We start from the raw sequence: 18,632 nt of genomic DNA, 5'->3' as shown, positions 1-18,632 counted from the left end.
ATTTACAAGTTAAAATCTATTCTGATGTTTAAAAATCCCTGGTCCCTGCACAAAAACATATTTATAAGATTAATTTTAGCATATAAACATGGTTTGCCATGGATAGATCACAACTCCAAATGAAATTTCATGACTGTATTGTTAAGGCCTAAAAGATAAGATATACTAAAGGCGCCATCACATATTGGTTAAATAATAATCTTAACTCATCCACTGCATATTAAGATTCTTAAATACAAAGGATCTATTTATTAGTGAGGATACCATCATTCTCTTTGTAAAATTCTCATCTCCACCACCCCCTCATCTTTCTGTTTGAGTACCTACTATACATTCTTATGGTCTCAGTTTAAATGTCACTTCCCTAAATCCCCCAAACAGAAAGGCTTCCCTGTCATAGGCTCCCTCTTTTTTGCCCTCATGGTACTTACCATGTCTTATCACATTTAATATTACATAATTCTTTTTTACTCTCCCATTAATCTGTATATTCTATCAGAGTAGAAACTGAATCATTTCAATTACCATTGTTGTCCCAGCTTTAGACGGCAATACAATTTATTGAATGAATGAATTTATTCATGTATGTTCTTGTAACCTTGTACACAGTTATGCTATGAAAAGCTCAGTAAATATTTGTGGCTAGTTTATTTGATCACATAATTGACTACATTCACTATATTGTAACATCAGACTTCGGCAGTTTTCTTATAAAACTTGCGTGTGCTTTCATTCAAATTTTCACTTCCTTATAGATACCATTTTTGAAAAAAATATTTTTTTACATCAGAATTTCTCTATGTTTTCATTTTGTCACAGATGAATAGAGAAGAGTAGGAATTTAGTATTATATAGTATAAAACTATAATCTCTGACCATTATTATAGAAAATACTGGAATTATTCACTCTGCTTTTGTCATTCACTAAAACAACTCCAAATATTCATTTGCTTGTCATTCACTAAAATACCTGATCAAACAGCAGTGACATCTTACAATACTGTAAACATACAAAGAGATAAATCAAATTGGGTGTTTATGGTTCATATGTTATGATAGCCTTTTTTAAAAAAACACAGCAACTATTTCCTATAATAATTTGGAGTAGATAAAGAACATTTATTTAAACTTATATTAATGCCAGAGCATTTTTTAATGTTATGTACCTGTAAAACATGGTATGCAGGCATTATACCTGACTTCTACACTGCTTGTTCTCAAGGACATATGCTCATTTACTAAAGAAGGACAAGTTGATTGCATATATAATAAAACTTAAAATCACACATTACGACAAAAGAAAAGGTGAGACACAAGCTAATTTCTTTCCAAGTAACTCAAAAATCCTGTATATATATATTTATGCAATTATTTCTTTATTTACAACATGACCTAGGTATTTTACATATGCTATTAACTTTAATCTGCCCATCAATATATATACATCAAATGATATTATCAATTCCATTTGCAGATAAAGAATCTGAGGCTTACAATGGGCAATGGACTTATCAGGGCATAGAGTTACAAATAGAAAATGTTTAAACTTCCAGTTCTATTTGAATGCAAAGCCTGCACTCTTTCCTCTTACGCTGCTGTCACTTGCCAAGGCCATTTGTCAAGTGTAAGCATTTTTAATGTGTACAGTGTAATAACAACATCCCTTTACCCCACAAGAGACAGGATCATATCATGCTTAGTGCTGCAGGCTCTGCAAATGCAATGCCTGGGATTAAGGCCAGGCTCTGAAGTTCAACAGCCAGGTGAATGTATGCAAATTATTTAATCACTCAATAGCTCAGTCTGCTCTGTAAAGTGGAAGCAGTAATAAGGAGTACCTACTACCAAGAGTGCTGAGAGGATTAAAAAAATCAATATTTAAAGTACTTAGGAAGGTTCTTGGCACATGGTAAAGTTTAAAATCAACTTGTATAAATTGGTGAAAAGATATAGTTCAGTAAACAAAAAAGATTTGCCTGTCATTATTTGCAAATTTGTCTTTTAAAAAGTAATAATTAAATGTTGAGCACGAAAATACAAATCTCATCATGTATTTATCTATACAATGTTTTAGCAATTTTCAGTAAGTCTGTATTCAAACAAATATACTTGGTAGTACACATTGATATCAAAAGAAAGAATATAGGGGCCAGGCACCATGGCTCACACCTGTAATCCCAGCACTTTGGGAGGTTGAGGCGGGTGGATTCCAGAGGTCAGGAGTTCGAGACCAGCCTGGCCAACATGATGAAATGCCATTGCTACTAAAAATATAAAAATTACCCAGGTATGGTGGCAGGCACCTGTAATCCCAGCTACTTGGGACAACAAGGTGGGAGAATTGCTTGAACCTGGGAGGTGGAGATTGCAGTGAGCCAAGATTGCACCACTGCACTCTAGCCACCTGGGAGACAGAGCGAGATTCCGTCTAAAAAAAAAAAAAAAGAAAGAAAGAACACACACACACACACACACACACACGAGTATATACTGTCTATATTTATGTGCTTGGAAATACTAGTTAATTTATAATGATGGCTAAAAGAGTTAAAGCTGCTTAAACAATCAAAATAAGAAAATGTTAATTTACCATTTAAAAAAATATTCACAGGTATTATTTTAATATCCTTATAATATCACAGACAGAATTCTTAAATGACTATTTAATTATCTAGATTACTTTATTAAATTGGCAAAAACTGGATAACTGTGATATTTGGAAACATCTCTCAGTCCTTACTAGAAGATTTTAGTTTTCATTTTTAGTAAAACACTCTGAAATCACCCAAGTCTTTTTTGTTTGTTTGTTTGTCATAATTGTTTGGGGATGTTGCATTATAAGGGCTCCCTTGATAACTATATTTTCCAAAGTAGAGTTGGTGATAAAAATGAATCTGAATGCCATTTCTGAAATTTAAGCATGTCATATTTAAGCACTCAGGAGGGAAATGTATACAGGTATTGTGGGCCACATAGTCCAATAAATGAGAAGAATTCTAGTTATCTTTAGTTAGCTAAAGTGTTATTAATTTTCACTGCACTTAATCTAGTTTAACATCATGTTCAGTTAAACTTACAAAGTTAAGTTTGTAAGTGACAAACTTATCTATAGTTTTCTCATTCCAATTCATCATCATATTCTTTTCAAGCTATTTATGGAAATAACTGTCTGAACACTTGAACTTATAACATTTAAAAGGAGTGAGGGGCCGTGCACTGTGGCTCATGCCTGTATTCCCAGTACTTTGCTAGGCCAAAGTGGGTGGATCATTTGAGGTCAGGAGTTTGAACCAGACCAAAGTGGTAAAACCCCAACTCTACTAAAATTACAAAAAAATTAGCCAGGCATGGTGGTGCACGCCTGTAGTGCCAGCTACTCAGGAGGCTGAGACAGGAGAATCGCTTGAACCCAGAAGGCAGAGGTTTCAGTCAGCTGAGATCATGCCACTACGCTCCACCCTGGGTGACAGAGTGAGACTCTATTTCAAAATAAATAAATAAATAAAATGAATAAAGGAATTAAATTAGGACTTTCATCAGAAGAATTGCTGTAATGCTGTGATAAATACTACAGGAACATCTAAATGATTTTCACATATCAATGAAATGCAATTTCATGTAAAATATAAAAATAATAAAACTTAACTAAACCCTTGTAATAAATAAATAATAAAAATAAAAATGAACTGAGATCTTCCAAAGTAAATAAGTTGTATGGATCACATCTAGAAGCCTAAAGTGAAATTATTTAAATCAGAAATATGTCTTATTTCTGATTTAACTCCCGTATAAATATAATTAGAAGATAATTACTGGAAAAGCTAGGGGAAACTTTTTTTGCCTAGTATTAGAAGTTCATTTTTAACATGAAGTAATTTCATTGTTATTGAAAATGTTCAGTAGGTAATTGATTTGCATAATAATTATTACCAAATAATTTTGCGACAGGTCACAATAGAGTTAGATATAAATTTATTCCTTACAAAGTAAAAGTGTAAAAGTGCTTAATGGCTGTATTAATTAAAGACATACATTATAGTAAATAATTGATAGTTATTTTTGTAGTATTTATTAAGGCAGTATCTTTAACAAAAACATTTTGCTTTTAATTGTTTAACTTAAAATAAATATATTTGAGTTTTTAAAATGTGGTGTATCACCAGTTTTGAAAATATTTCATTTAATTGTATTGGCAAAGGCAGCCTTAATATATAGTTTAAAATTGTAAGTCTGGTAATAAATGAGGGAAAGGCTGCCCTCTTGGACATGACACAAAGTCCAGAAGAAAGCTTATCAATCATATTCCAGGGTAGAAGCCAGTACAGGAGTTATCATCTATGTAATGTCAACAACTTCCAAGATCCTAACTTCAAGCAGCTTAGATCTGGTACCACCTGTAACCTGTAGGTGCTTCTGTGTGTCCCATAGTAAGTGAATTATCTGAGTTCTCGATGCGCAGAACTAAATCATCAGTGTGTCAGAATCCCCCTTTTCACTCTAGATTTTCTAAAAACTCTAAGAGGCTACAGAAAAAAATAGAACCATAACCCGAGAAACCTACACAATAGGGAGAATAAAGATCCTTAATTTATTATATGTTCTTAACATTCAATAAAGTAAAAGCAGACATGCCAATAGGAAATATTTTAGGGAACTCCCTAAGTGACTGTTTCTGATCCGTTTGTCATGGCACAGAGAATAGAGGAAATGCTAGAATGTCAGGTCACATGACAGTTTAAGGGAGGCACACCACTATCATACTCATCTTCAAAGAGGAATCTGAATTTAAATATAAATATCATATAGATATAAAGCTCATTCAAAGAAAAGCAAAGATTTTCTTTAACACAATTTGATAAACTGGTTGGAAGACATTAGGCACAAACTAACGACAGGGCAGGGGCCTCTCTCTCTCTGTCATAGCTTTACTGTCTCCTAAGCCCCTCATCCCCAGCCTATCAACTCAACCTGTTCCCCAGCTCCTCCATGCCTTATAGCTCCATATTCTAGGGCTCCTCTTCCAGGATATCTACACCCTCAGGTGCCACTTCCTAGCCTAATTCATTACTTCAGAGTGACACTCATCCCCAGGCAGGGTTCTTATGATTCATTCAATCCTCCTTTCAGGAAAATGGGAAGGTTTCTCCTGACAATTGTTACCCTAGTCAGGCCTCCTATGGGTTAGAGGTGGCATTACCCTGCCTTGACATGCTCAAACCCAGGTACTATTTTAAACTATGCTAAACTTCCTTCCTGGAAGGTTCTCTATTCAGGTATCGATTCTCTATTTTTGCTGAATGAAGGTGAAATAGTCACTGACATCAGTTTTTTGTGCATCATGATATTAAGATGTTCACTCACAGACATCTTGGAGGTGCTTTTTTAGCACAACTTTCAGTGTTGACTGAGCAGCCCCCTTCAAGCTCCGTGAAACAAAAATGGACGCAAGTGCAGTTCCTGTGACAGGCCAAGGAGCAGCTGAACCTGAGCTTGCATTAGCTTAGTGGGTGGTTAGTTGAATGCTTGATGGGAAGGTTTCTAGGTTAGTTGGTTGGGTGGCTATTGGTCTATTTGGTTGTATGGTCAACCTACTTACTCAGCCTTCCCTTTCCATCCTTCTGTGCCCTGCACCTTGTTTCATCAACTCATGCTCAATGTCCTTCCTCAATTATTTTAAGCTTAGAAAAGTTTTTTTCCAATTCGAGATGTTTCTGTAATATTCAGAATTTAATTATTTTGTGCAGTTTGTCCGGACTACAGTAATAAGCATCTCATTTTATAACATTATTTATACATATTTTATATATATCAAATTATTCAACAATATTTCCTATTTTATTTTATAAAGATCATGGCCAAAGACAAAGAAACAAAAATAAAATGAGAAATAAATTTCTTACTATAGCTCTATAGCCGAAGAGAAAGAACTATGCGGGGTGTGTGTGTGTGTGTGTGTGTGTGTGTGTTTGTGATAAAAAATGAACATGTCTTGTGTATTCAGATTTATCTGATACCTCTCTATTTAAAGAGGTATCTCAATCTTGAGGAAAATACACTGAACTGGAAATCCGAAACCTATAGCAGGGCTTCTGTCACTAAATAGCTGTGAAAGCTTGGCCAAACACCACCACCTGTGTCTCAGCTTCTGCATCTGAATTCTCATCTGTATCTACATTCTGAATTTGAATAACATTGTTGTGGTGCTCAGATCATACAATATACATCAAAGCAGTAGCAGTATGAGCTTTCCTTTAATTGTCCAACAATTATAAGGCTATATCATTAGTATTCTTATTAACATGTGTTTGGGCCCGATAGGCCCCATCCTATTGACTTTAGTCCTGTTACTACTTTTTCCCAGCTTTTTTTTTGGAGAGTGGTGCTTTGTGCCTCTTTGTTAGCACTTTGGGCGGATACCTGCCCTGTCACTTCATACATCATTTCAAGACCCTACTGTCTTTGGCTTCCAGTAAGACAAATAAATAGTGTGGAACATTCTTGATAGGTGTGTGGGAAAGATCAAATGTGTCCTCTTTTATTTTTACCTTTTATTAGTAATAGAGGCTAACTGGTTTATTTAATTTAATTTTATTTTTTAGATATGGGGTCTCATTGTGTTGCCCAGGATGGTCTTGAGCTCCAGGGCTCCTCCCACCAAGGCCTCTAAAAGTGCTAGGATGACAGGCATTTGCCAGCATGCCCTGTCTTTCTAGTTTCAATGCCCTGAATTTACTCTCAGAACCAAAGTGTCGCTCTGGTGGGAGAAATTTCAGTCATATACATAATCATAAACCAAAATGGGATCCCTGGAACTTGGGCATCTGAGGAAATGTCATTCTTTTCAGGTCACAAGATACCACTTCTATACATATTGTGCACTAAGTGAGACATCCTAGAGGATATATGTATATTAGTAACATACAACAAATATGAAAAGTACCATGTCAATTGATTGTGCACTCTGAAAGCAAATAATATTGAGTTTGGCCCAGATTCCAAGATAAATGTAGAAGATGTACATAAAAATGTATATGCGTGTACACACACACACACACACACACACACACTAATACTTACTGTATTGACAATTTCTTCCCATAAATTCGCCTGGGCACTCACAGGAATAGTTAGCAACGAGATCTGTACATATCCCACCATTTTTGCAAGGCTCAACTTCACATTCATTTATGTCTAAGGAAAACAGAAAGGAAAGAGGAAGAGAATTATTGGAAGAAATGATTGGGTATTCGAAAGTTTTAGACATTTTAAATACAAATGTCTTAGTAATGCTATTCCTTTGTGTGTGTGTGTGTGTGTGTGTGTGTGTGTGTGTGTTTAGTCAATAATACAAATGCTCCTTAAAAACCAACAATTTATTAACCATTAAATTTAATCAATTTCAAATAAAATTCAGAATCCCAAGGAAGGACCAATGGAACTAAACCACTCTCCCATTATAAAAATAAATATGGGTAGTTTGGGGAAATATTCAGTGTATCCTTAGAACTAAATCAAACAAATTAACCCTGATAGAAAGATGAACTGGTTTCACTTACAAGATCGAGAAACCTCCCCTGCAGAAACAACTGCCAATTAACACTGTCTCATTTCATCTTAATTCATTAAAATTCTAACTGACAGAGATGTTTTAGTTTCTAAATAGTTCGTCTTTGATGAATATGATGAGAAGCAAATTAGAGTTAATAGCTAAAGCTCGTTACATGCAAAGTTTAATAAATGTAAATGATGATCACTTCCTAATCTCATTCAGGGATTTCTAAATTTATGATCACTAAAGGGACTTACTTTGATATACTACTATTATATCTGATGTAAAATCACATGAAATATAAAACATTGAGCAAATTATACTTTTTTCCTTGCTAATTTTGGACGACAGAGAAAACAAATTTGATTTTGAACACAAAAGAAACAATGACCAATTCAATCAAATATCAATCATGGATATTCACAAATCATTTCCTTGAATCACAGCACCATGCTGGATTCTGCGGGAGCTAGTACAGTAGCTGGAGAGCACACATAACTCCCCATCTCTTCCTCATCCTATGAACTACTCCAGTTGAACTCCCTATCTGCTTTCATTTCTCTAACTGTTTAGTGTTGTTTTTAACTGTATTAAAGACTTGGAAATTGTTTATGTGCCTTTACCTCTTTCACCTTGTCATGAAATGAGCTCCACAAATGAAGTTCCTATCCTGTCCTGTTCTTTGTATTCCTGAAAATGTCATACTCTATCTGGAAAACAACTGGGGCCCAAAAAAAAAATGTTTCCTAACAAATTTTCTACCAGAACAATAGAAACAATCATGTTCACAATGCTAAAAAATTTTATTCCAGATTTGTAATCTGCCTTCTGATACCCTATAATGTATCAAATGGTAGTTCTGAAGTCTTGGGTTATTACAGTTGCTTAAAGCAAGATGATCATTAAATTATCTCTAAAAGGAAACAAGGAAAAAGTACTCAAAAATCTCAATTTTGCCCTTTCTTTTGACATTTTTTCTTCTAATTAGTAGCACCTCTGGAAAGCAGAGTTGGTTACCCTCTCATTTGCTGCAGAAAGTCTGGTCTAAATTTCCTTAAGTAATAACTTTCTCTCAAAAAGCACCCCTTTTTGGTTTCCGGTTGACAATCACAGCTTGAGAATAGAGACAATCCATGACTGTGCTCAGAAAAAATCAAAATAATGTGAGTACTTTATAATTTCAAATAGTAGGATAAAATCAGAATCTGCTAATCTCTAAAATATCTCTAAAATTCTGTGTGCTGTAAAGTATGACAGACTCCGCTGGGCGTGGTGGCTCATGCCTGTAATCCCAGCACTTTGGGAGGCCAAAGTGGGTAGGTCACAAGGTCAGAAGTTTGAGACCAGCCTGGCTAACATGGTGAAACCTTATCTCTACTAAAAATACAAAAATTGGCCAGGAATGGTGGCGTTCACTTGTAATCCCAGCTACTCAGGAGGCTGAGGCAGGAGAATCGCTTGAACCTGGGAGGCTGAGGGTGCAGTGAGCCAAGACAGCACCACCGCACTCCAGCCTGGGTGACAGACTCTGTCTCGGGGGGAAAAAAGTATAATAGACTCCTAAATAGAGAAACTGTACAAAAATGAAGGATGGATTGGAGGGAGGGAGGCAGTCAAGGAGGGAGGGGAAAGAAAAGAAATTTAGTATAAGTTATTTCTTTTCTTTTTCAAAATATAATAATATATTAAGCTCTCTTTGTGCTTATCAAAATTTCACTTAGTCTTATAATTAGACTATATTTATAGTAGACTAACATGCAAAACATTTTGAAAGCCACATGAAAATCCCCATGCTACTTATTGTTGCCAACTCAACATATGACAATAATAATGTTTGGCTACCTTGGAACATGCCCAATACATCTTTATCTGTATCTTCTCTACTATAATTTGTTATAGATGAGAATGTGTCAATGGTAAATATCTTCATATCTTAGAGAAAACATTGCCATATTTTGTAAAGTTAGATGCAAAAATTTATTCTCTTATATGTCTGAAGAGCCCACATAAGCAAAAGACAATTTGATCTTAGACAAGAAGAAAAAGTTTCATAAAGATTAATAAGGATGTGATAGAGGTGGCAGTCTATTTCCAAGCAGGGAAACAGAATGAATCACAACTTTGAAGAAGAATGTTCATGATATGATGGTGTGTTCAGGTATAGGAGTAAAGTATTTTGGAGCAAAGAGAATGAAGGAGAGTGCTAGAATCCCGTCAGAGGCTGTAGATAGGGACCAGCTTATGATGAACTCTTAGTGCAGGCTGATGGAACAGGGTTTTATTTTTTGGCAATGAACATTTGGAGCAGGATGAGAAGGATGCGAGGGTATTTCCTTCACCCTTCTATGTTAGAAGAACCCAGTGAAGCCATATGTGAGATGGACTTGAGAAACGCACACAAGGAGAAGGGACAGAAGCCCACATAAGATTTGATGTTAATAGGTACAGCATATATTTTAAGTCTCATGTAAGAGGCTCTATGCATTTTATCATTTTAAGATTAAACTACTTCATGAGTAAAATCAAACCCAGCTCTTGTTGATTTGTAATGTTAATAGAAGGAAGTTCTCATAATTAATGTGAGAATAATCAGTAATTGTTATACATAGATACTGCTGTTTTTTTGCTTCCTTAATCTTCCAAGTCTTTACACAATAAGTAGTAATTAAAATATTTGAGTGTGAATATACTTGAGACGAATCAACCTTTAAACCTTCTAGCCACAGGTTCATCAGGCCCCATCTATAAACTGTCAGCAAAGCAAGTTATAATTAAAGACATCTGATCTTAAAAAATCAACAGTTAACACCTTTACCCAGAGGTTAACATGAAGTGGAATGAATTGGAATGGCATTTGCTAAAGTTAAAATTCTTTGTAGATAGACTCAATTTGTGATAGAATGACCTTTTCATTGTTTACATGTGCATTTTTCAATGTTTTCAAAACTCAAAACCTACTTAAATCTAAATACATAAAAATATACATGTTATCTTAAGTTATCCATATTTTTAATATAGTGGCTAAGTTAGCAAAACATTTCAGCATAGGCACATGCCCAGTAACACACAAGCTTAGAGAACAGTTGCAAATTACACAAAAGCATTTACGTATTTGTATGATGCAGTTCTTTCTGCAGTGAAGGCTATTTGCACTATAATTAACACTGCAAGCAATCTAAATGGAAACCGACCTCAATTTGTATAAATCACGTTTAATTAAAGACTAGAAAAAAATGTTCACAGAATATAATGTAACGAAATGAAACAAACGTGTTTGCAATAAATCACATAGATTTATCTTTGTCACAGATCAAGACATTATCACTCCCAGAAAAAGTCCACATCCTTTCCAAATAAAGCACTAGGATATGCCATTTTATTAATAAAGAAAAAAATTGATACAGAAGTCCTCATATAAAGTAGAAATTTCCGTATTTGGTCAGATTTATAGTTTATTTATAATAATAATATCAGGTATAAGGTCTTGCTTCAAAAAACAGCTTCAAAATATGATTTTATAATCAAGACAGTCAGCTGGGTCCTGAAAATATAAAACTTTCCTGCCAACCTTCCTGTGTCACCAAGGCACAATGATGGGAGCTGTACCTGAGTTTCCAGATGTAAACTCATGACTCATCCTTACTTCCTGAAATTTTTTATTTTATATATATATATATACATATATATATATATATCACATTGTTTTGATTTTTTAATGGAAGAAGAAAGAAGGAGAAGAAGGAGGAGGAGGCAGGGCAGAAAAGAATAAAAGGTAAATAGTTGAATATCTCTGAAAAGAAACACACATTACTTTGAACCAAAAAAGTACTTTACAAGTATTCCCAGTTCTTTGCCTCTGTTATAACTAATTACACAGAATCATTGCTTTTACACACATAACTCAGAGTCTTTATTGGTATGTCATACGTAACTCACATTACAGATTTGTAAATGTGTTAGATCATTTACCCACTTTGGCTTGGGTTTTTCCTAACAGAAATACACACTCTGGAGATTTCGCTGTGAGAAGGCTACTCCACTAATTGACAAACTACTCATATATATATATATATATATATATATGTAAAGATCAAGTTGAGCACTCCTCTCTTAGGCAGTTCGCCTTATGCATATCCGCATCCTGGGAAATGCTCAGTTACACCTAGTCTTCTTTGTCCTGGATCTTTGTCAGAACCATTATTGTGCAGATTATAGCCAAAAGTCTATGAAATTGATTTTGGAGAGGCAGGCTGTCAAAGAGTTTGTAAAATGGAAATTATATTTATTAATTCCTTATTGGTGCCTTCAAAACAATGCATCATCTGGGCACAATTTCTTGTCACAGAAACTGTGTAGCTTCTTCTCATAGAACTATATTTAAAAATTCAGTAATCTCATTCTTCATTATAGATTCTGCTAGTTGGTCAAGATGAAGAAGAGAATTCTTGAGTCTAATTCCCAGGAACTTCCTCCTCTGGAGACTTTTAAAACTAATTAATAACTAATTAATTATTTTGTTTTCAATTGGTTCACCTTTGCAATCTGCAGAATAGCATGGCAGCAGTTTTCACTTCTGGGACATCATTATCCCAGTTCATCCTTGAGTTCTCTCAGAGCTCCTTAGGAAAATGCCATCTGTCCCCAATAGTTTAGCCACATTTATTTTGCCAACATGGCTTAGCTGTTTTGAATACTACTGCCATTTGGACCAGGACATCCAGTCTTTCTGGGGATAGAAATCTGTCTAAACTCCTCCTAGTGAAGACAAAGACAATGTATTTCAACCATAAATCTATTTTCTCTTCATAAACAAGTACATTCAGGCTCCACAAACATCAACAAAGGACATGGTACTTGGGCTGAACACACTTTTTTGGATATATTAAAAGGAGACAATGATAGACCGTGCCTCCCCCCAACTTTTTTTTTCTTTCATGAACACAAAATTTCTCAACTTCTTTATTTCTTTCCCTTGGGCTGTCTTTCCTCCAGCAATATTGTTATTGACTGCTAATTAGTCGGCAAGAGCTTATTTTCCAGAGCCTGCTATTTTTTTGATCCTTAACAGCACATCTTCCCTGGGCTCCCCATTAGCTATTAAATATTCTCCAGACCTCCCAGGAGTGATTGCCTTTTAAAATTTGATCTTTTATATTTTTCCTTATCTAAAGCCTATGGTCTTTCAATTTCCCTTTAAAGACTGAATTTCTCTTTAATATGAGTTTCTAGGAATTCTATTTCTCCACTCAGATGCTGAACTTAATCATGTCACAATCAGAATTATCTAGATAATTTGTTTCCCAGTCACTTCTGTGATCAGTTCAGCATATTTTAAATCTTCTGCTCTTGAACTCCCTTTTGATCTGGCTTTCTGCTATATTACTAGTAATTCATTTTAAAGTAGCTAATTAAAATCAGCATTCTTCAGTCAGAATATATCATGCATACGCATTTTATAATAACTTATTGATAACCTTCACTTACCAAGAACAGTTGTGTAACAAAAGCCCCAAATCCAAGAGATATTTATACATTGCCTCTTTCTAACAAAGCTCATATTCTCTGTCCATCTCTATCATGACATCCTAGCATTTATTTTAAGGTCTTTATTTAGATACAAATACCTTTGATACTAGTACATAGGCAATACTTGTCCTGATTATTTCTATTATTATTCCAATAAAGTTTTATTTGCATTTACCCAGATATTTGGCCAGTAAGACAAGACAGCTATTCCAAGGAATATAAAAGCCAAAACCAGGGGAGGCAGGGAAGGAGTTAAGGAAGAGGTAATCAAGGGGATGTTATGTCTGTATAACTCAAATATTTGCTGACTCTAAATACACACACACACACACACACACACGCACACACACACACATATATAGCTTCATGCAAAACATACAGCAGAAGCCAATACAATCAAATGACTCCTTCAGTAAACATTTTCACAAAAGGGCAAAACATAACAAGGAATGTTACCTCAGTGGCATGTATCATAGTCACTTGCCCTGCTATAAATATTTGTTAACCGGTAAGAAAGAGCCAGGAATATTAGCAACCTTGGGATCATTACGTATTTGCTGTAATAGTGAGTCCCTTGCTGGGGGTAGGTGCTCCAGCCTATTTCTAATGGGATTCTATTAAGGAAAAATGAAATTAGAGCAATGCTTCTTTTAAAAGTTGGAGCTCTTAAAGCATATCAATGCTCATGTCATACACTTAGAGGTTCTGACTTAAATGGTCTTGAGAGAGACAAAGGCAGTAATATTTTTTTAAGGCATTCCAGTGACTCTTAAGGGTAGCCAATGTTGGCAGACACTGAACAGACAGAACCTCGACTTATGAAGCACATCATCCATCCACCTTTCCTTCTTTCCTTGCTTCTTTCCCTCCCTGCCTTCCTCCCTGCTTTACTTACTTCTTTCCTTCTTTCCTTTCTTCCTTCTTTCCATGCATCCATCCATCCTTAGTTCCATACTAGGTACTAAGAATGCAACAATTAATATTTCACAATCCCTAGCATTTCTGAAGTTCTTACAGTAGAGTATACAGACAAGGAAATAATCATTACAGTGTAAAGTAACAAGGGCTATAACAGGAAAATGCACAGTCTCTCAAAGGAACTCCAAATATCAAAACTAAATTGGTTTGGTAGACTAGGGGATGTTGAGTTTTAGAGAAATAGTCTAGCTCACTAGGGAAAAGTGCTTTTGAATTATATGGAGTTATACATTATTGACTCTGTAAAGTTATTTTTCTCAATTAATATGTATTTCATTTTTCTTCATATCAGTCGTATGCAGATCTAAGAATGACTCCTCCTTGTCCCATAGTTCTTTTCTCCAAGTGTCTAAGGTATATATTTCCTGGTTTCCTAGTTTCCTTATCATTTATACATTTGCATATTTTAATGCTTTATCTAAAATTAACTATTCTTTCAGTTGCATGCCAAATTAGTTCACTTGCAGCTCTCTCTAGTTTTAGCAGTCAACCTTGATCAACCACTTTGGGGTTTTTTCTGTTGTGAGTTATCAGAAACTCCATACAGCCTAGGTAAGATAGGTTTTGTATTAGAGGCACAGGTATGATTCACATTGTTTGCCTTTAACCATTTGTTCACTCAATCATTCATTCATTAAAATTCTGAGGAGCACTTTCCATGAATCGGGCACTAAAATACATAATTGGATATATCAGTAAGTAGAAACAGCTCCTATTCTAAGAGATCTCTTATTTTCTATTCTTCTACTCAGGAGACAATTATAATACAATATAGGGAAATATGTGCTTTAGAACATTATGTACAAAATGTACTAAGATTATAGAAGAAGCACTAGTTTTTCTTAGAGGAGATATGGAACATTGCTTGCAGGAGTTGATACATTTGGTGCTTAAAGGATGAGCAGGAGTTTTTATAGCTGTATTAAATTAGGAAGAAACACAAAAGAACACATTTTCAGAGAGAACTTAGCACTATGAACTTCTGAAGCATGCACAGGGATTTCGTGGGAAGATAACTGTGCATAGTGGTGACTATGTAGTCTGGAACCAGATTTTTATGGCTGTATAAATCAAGTTAAAGAGTTTGAACTTTAGTCCTTGGATACTGGAGAGTTAATAGAGAATTCAAGAAAGGTGGAAGGGGACATGGGATTAAATAGATCTGTGTTTTAGAAGCTCATTCTCATACTCTAGAATTTCATTATTGGTATCATTTTAGAAAAATAATTCAAACAGTCAGAAGGAAAATTTATGTTGCGTCCACATTATTCAGACTACATAGTAGGATGGCTATAACCATATTTGGTATGCTTAAACATGTAGCTTGGTTTGAAATGTATATAAACCTCCTAATTTTTAGAGTTGCCAGATTTGGCAAATAAAAACACAGGGTGTCCATGCAATATATTTGAGACATATTTATAAGAAAATCTTTGTTTATCTGAAATTCAAATTTACCTGGCACCTTTTATCTAGAAACACTTCTTGAATTGTCAATTTGGTGTGATTTCTCCATATTTATTTCTTCCCTTTTCCATGAGCATTTTAATTTTCAGCATATGGTCATGCTTTCCATTTTGTATATTCAGCAGACCCCAACAAACACTACCTACAGTGGAAAATCATTATGGACAAAGAATGTTCCTTAGGATTTGGCTGAAATTAAAATTAGTTGCTTGCATTCTATTTACAATTTTTCCAGTTTACCTCTATGTAAGGTTTAATAATACAAGTGTAGCCAAACAGCACTTCAGGGTGGCAGTTAATGGGTAACAATTAGCACATCCTCCCACTTGCAGCTTATTATTTTGTACCAAACATTGTTCTAAGCCTTTCGCATGTGTTAACACCTCTACAAGCTAATTGTTATTATTATTATGCCTGTTTTACAGATGAGGAAGTCAATAAACTGAACGTCTAAATAAGCTGCCCAGAGTCACGCAGGTGGCCAAACTGAGATTAAAGCCCAGATAAATTGTCTCCAGAATCTATGTTATTCACCCCCATCTTTCACCATCATTAAGAAATATTAGTACTCCCACTTCACCACCACTTCACACCAGACTTCAGGTTATTATCTTATACACTAAGGAGGACGGGTATAGGATCTTGATCTCAAAACGTTGATAATATTGGCATTTCTCCTCTAAATTAAAAACTCCTGTCCTAAAATGTTAGCTTGGAATATACTTTTCCCCAGTCCCTTTACTCATTTTAGTAATTTCCTCAAAATCTTAAGTGGCTTGGGTTTAATGGGCATTTGTTTTCATTTTCTTCCTGAAATCAACAACCACTTGCTTACATAAAAATGAATTTCCTTGGCTCTTACAGTCTTTTATATATATCCTTTAACTTTACACTTGGATGAAAGGAGTTACACTTGTTACAAAATTTCCTTTTTAGAGGCTGTTGATATATTTCATACCTGTAGAATTAAAAATTTTGTCATTTTTTAGCGGGGGACAATTCACCTTATGTAAAAATATTTGGAAAATAGCATGTATATGGAAAAGGACACAAAACAGTAAAATTACAAGAATTATTGTAAACAGACAACCCATATAAAAACTACCACAAGTCAAACACCAGAATCCTGTTAGCAGTCCAAAGCCTTTTTCATGTGACACTTTCATTCCTAATCTCCCCTCCACCCACACAAAGGTGACAGATCTCCTGCTTGTTATGGAAGTCACAGACTTACTCTCTGTATAGTTTATAATTTCGTCATCTAAATGTGTATACCCAGTTTATTTTCGCCTGCATTTAAACTTTACAGTAAAAAAAATTACTATAAAGTTTAAAAATTTATTTTCACCTGTATTTAAACTTTACAGTAAAAAAAATTAATATAAAGTTAAAAAATTATGTGATCCTCTGTTTGTGGCATCTTTCAAAATGTTGTAGGTGACCTCAGTGAGTTTATTTTCACCACAGAATACAGAAATTGCTGTAGAGTATTTTCCTGTAAAATGTGCCATATGCTTTTTTTCTGTCTATGGCTCACGGCATTTGTGGTGGTGTTGAAAATAAAAGCATCAGGGAACATGCATGTACATATCTCTTGATAAACAAGTATATTGAATTCTTTTCTGGGTACACTTAGGAATGAGAAGTTTGAGTCATAATAAAGCATATATTTAACTTTAATAGATAATGGCAAACTGATTTTAAGATGGTTATGCCAATTTGCACTCTTATCACCAATTAATAATATTTTTAAAGATACAAACTATATGAAACTTGCAGGTAACCACTTATTTTACTTTATGTGGAAGTTGAGGGTGGAAAGGCTTAACACCAGTACATCTTTTGAAGACACATTTTAACAAGTGGAGCTTTTAAGGGAATGAAATAAAACCTTCAGTTCACCAAGTTAAGTTACATTTTTTTCTTCAATGACCTTAACTTAAAAAAATAAAAAAAAACAACAACTTACACTAAAAGCACCTAACCACTGAAAGCTTGTAAGTAATGTTACATTTCAATAACAGGCACTGATACAAAGTTAAATTTTGTATATACAGAAAGATAATTTTGTCTAACCCTGGATTTAATTTCTTAAAAAGAACCTAATAAATCAACTATCATATACAGATACATGTATACTCAGATGATAAAATTAAGAATACTTCCTGCTTCTACATTCTGATATTTTGGAAATTTTATATTATCGGCATAATTAAACAAAAACGATGTCCTAAATGATGAATTATACTGTACTTCTAATGCTACTGCAAGGATTCAATGAGGTAACTTATGAGAAAAATAACTTGCAAACTTTAAAGACTGCAAATATAACTGTCCATATTATTATATGAGTTAAACCATATTCATATTGTTTGATAGAGTGTTTCTTGGTTACGGCCCTGGAGGAAAATGTAGGTGAATTTCTGATGAGGCTTTCTGTAGACACATACTTCTACATTTGGGTTTATCATCAGAATAAATAAATGGGTAGAATTTTTATAAATATTCTACAGAAGAGTAGCCCTGTTTTGGAGAGGAATGAAAGGCAGCATTTATTCAAAAAACTGCAAAGCATCTGGAAACTTTAATACACCTAATGGGATAATTCAACAAATACTCTTAATATACTTATTTCCAAAATGGTGACATTTACTATTTTTTAAACTAATATACCAACTCTTTATAAATTTTGGCTAATAGATCACTGACATCTGTAACTTAAAAGACTTAAATTGTGGTTGGTAAATATAGAAAAGACTCCTTTTTAAATTCCTAGGAGTTTCAGTCCTCATCAAGGTGAAAGTGCTGGGTGGCTAGATTTCCCTCATTCCAGAATCTCATCTACCTAATTATAGGATATTTTGTGGGTTCCTGGCAGAGCTAGAGGCAACAAAACATCTGTTACACTCAAGGCCACCATGGAAGAATGTGCTTCAAGCAACCAACTCACGACTCAGTGCCAAAAAGGCTGTCTCCAAGCCATTACTTTCTATATATTTTTATCCCTTATTTATTGGTAAGTATGCAAAATCAGCATATTTTCTTCATTAAAAGTGATAATATTGTGATTCATGAGAACTCTGTTTCTGGCCTAGACATAGTAAAAGGGACC

General features: G+C 34.5%; 1 protein-coding gene across 2 annotated transcripts in view; it reads right to left on the bottom strand.

The window, feature by feature from the left end:
* Window positions 1–18,632, bottom strand: part of EDIL3 (EGF like repeats and discoidin domains 3) — a 439,880-nt gene that overhangs the window by 181,015 nt on the left and 240,233 nt on the right. For both annotated transcript variants that reach the window (XM_032276660.1, XM_032276661.1), the window contains one exon: window positions 7,078–7,191. In XM_032276660.1, the coding sequence (XP_032132551.1) occupies window positions 7,078–7,191 (114 nt within the window). The remainder of the gene's footprint in view (window positions 1–7,077; window positions 7,192–18,632) is intronic.

The sequence above is a fragment of the Sapajus apella genome, unplaced genomic scaffold, assembly GCF_009761245.1.
Source record: "Sapajus apella isolate SASKATOON/1434 unplaced genomic scaffold, GSC_monkey_1.0 scaffold1, whole genome shotgun sequence".
NCBI lineage: Eukaryota > Metazoa > Chordata > Mammalia > Primates > Cebidae > Sapajus > Sapajus apella.
This window is presented reverse-complemented; position numbering and strand designations above follow the sequence as displayed.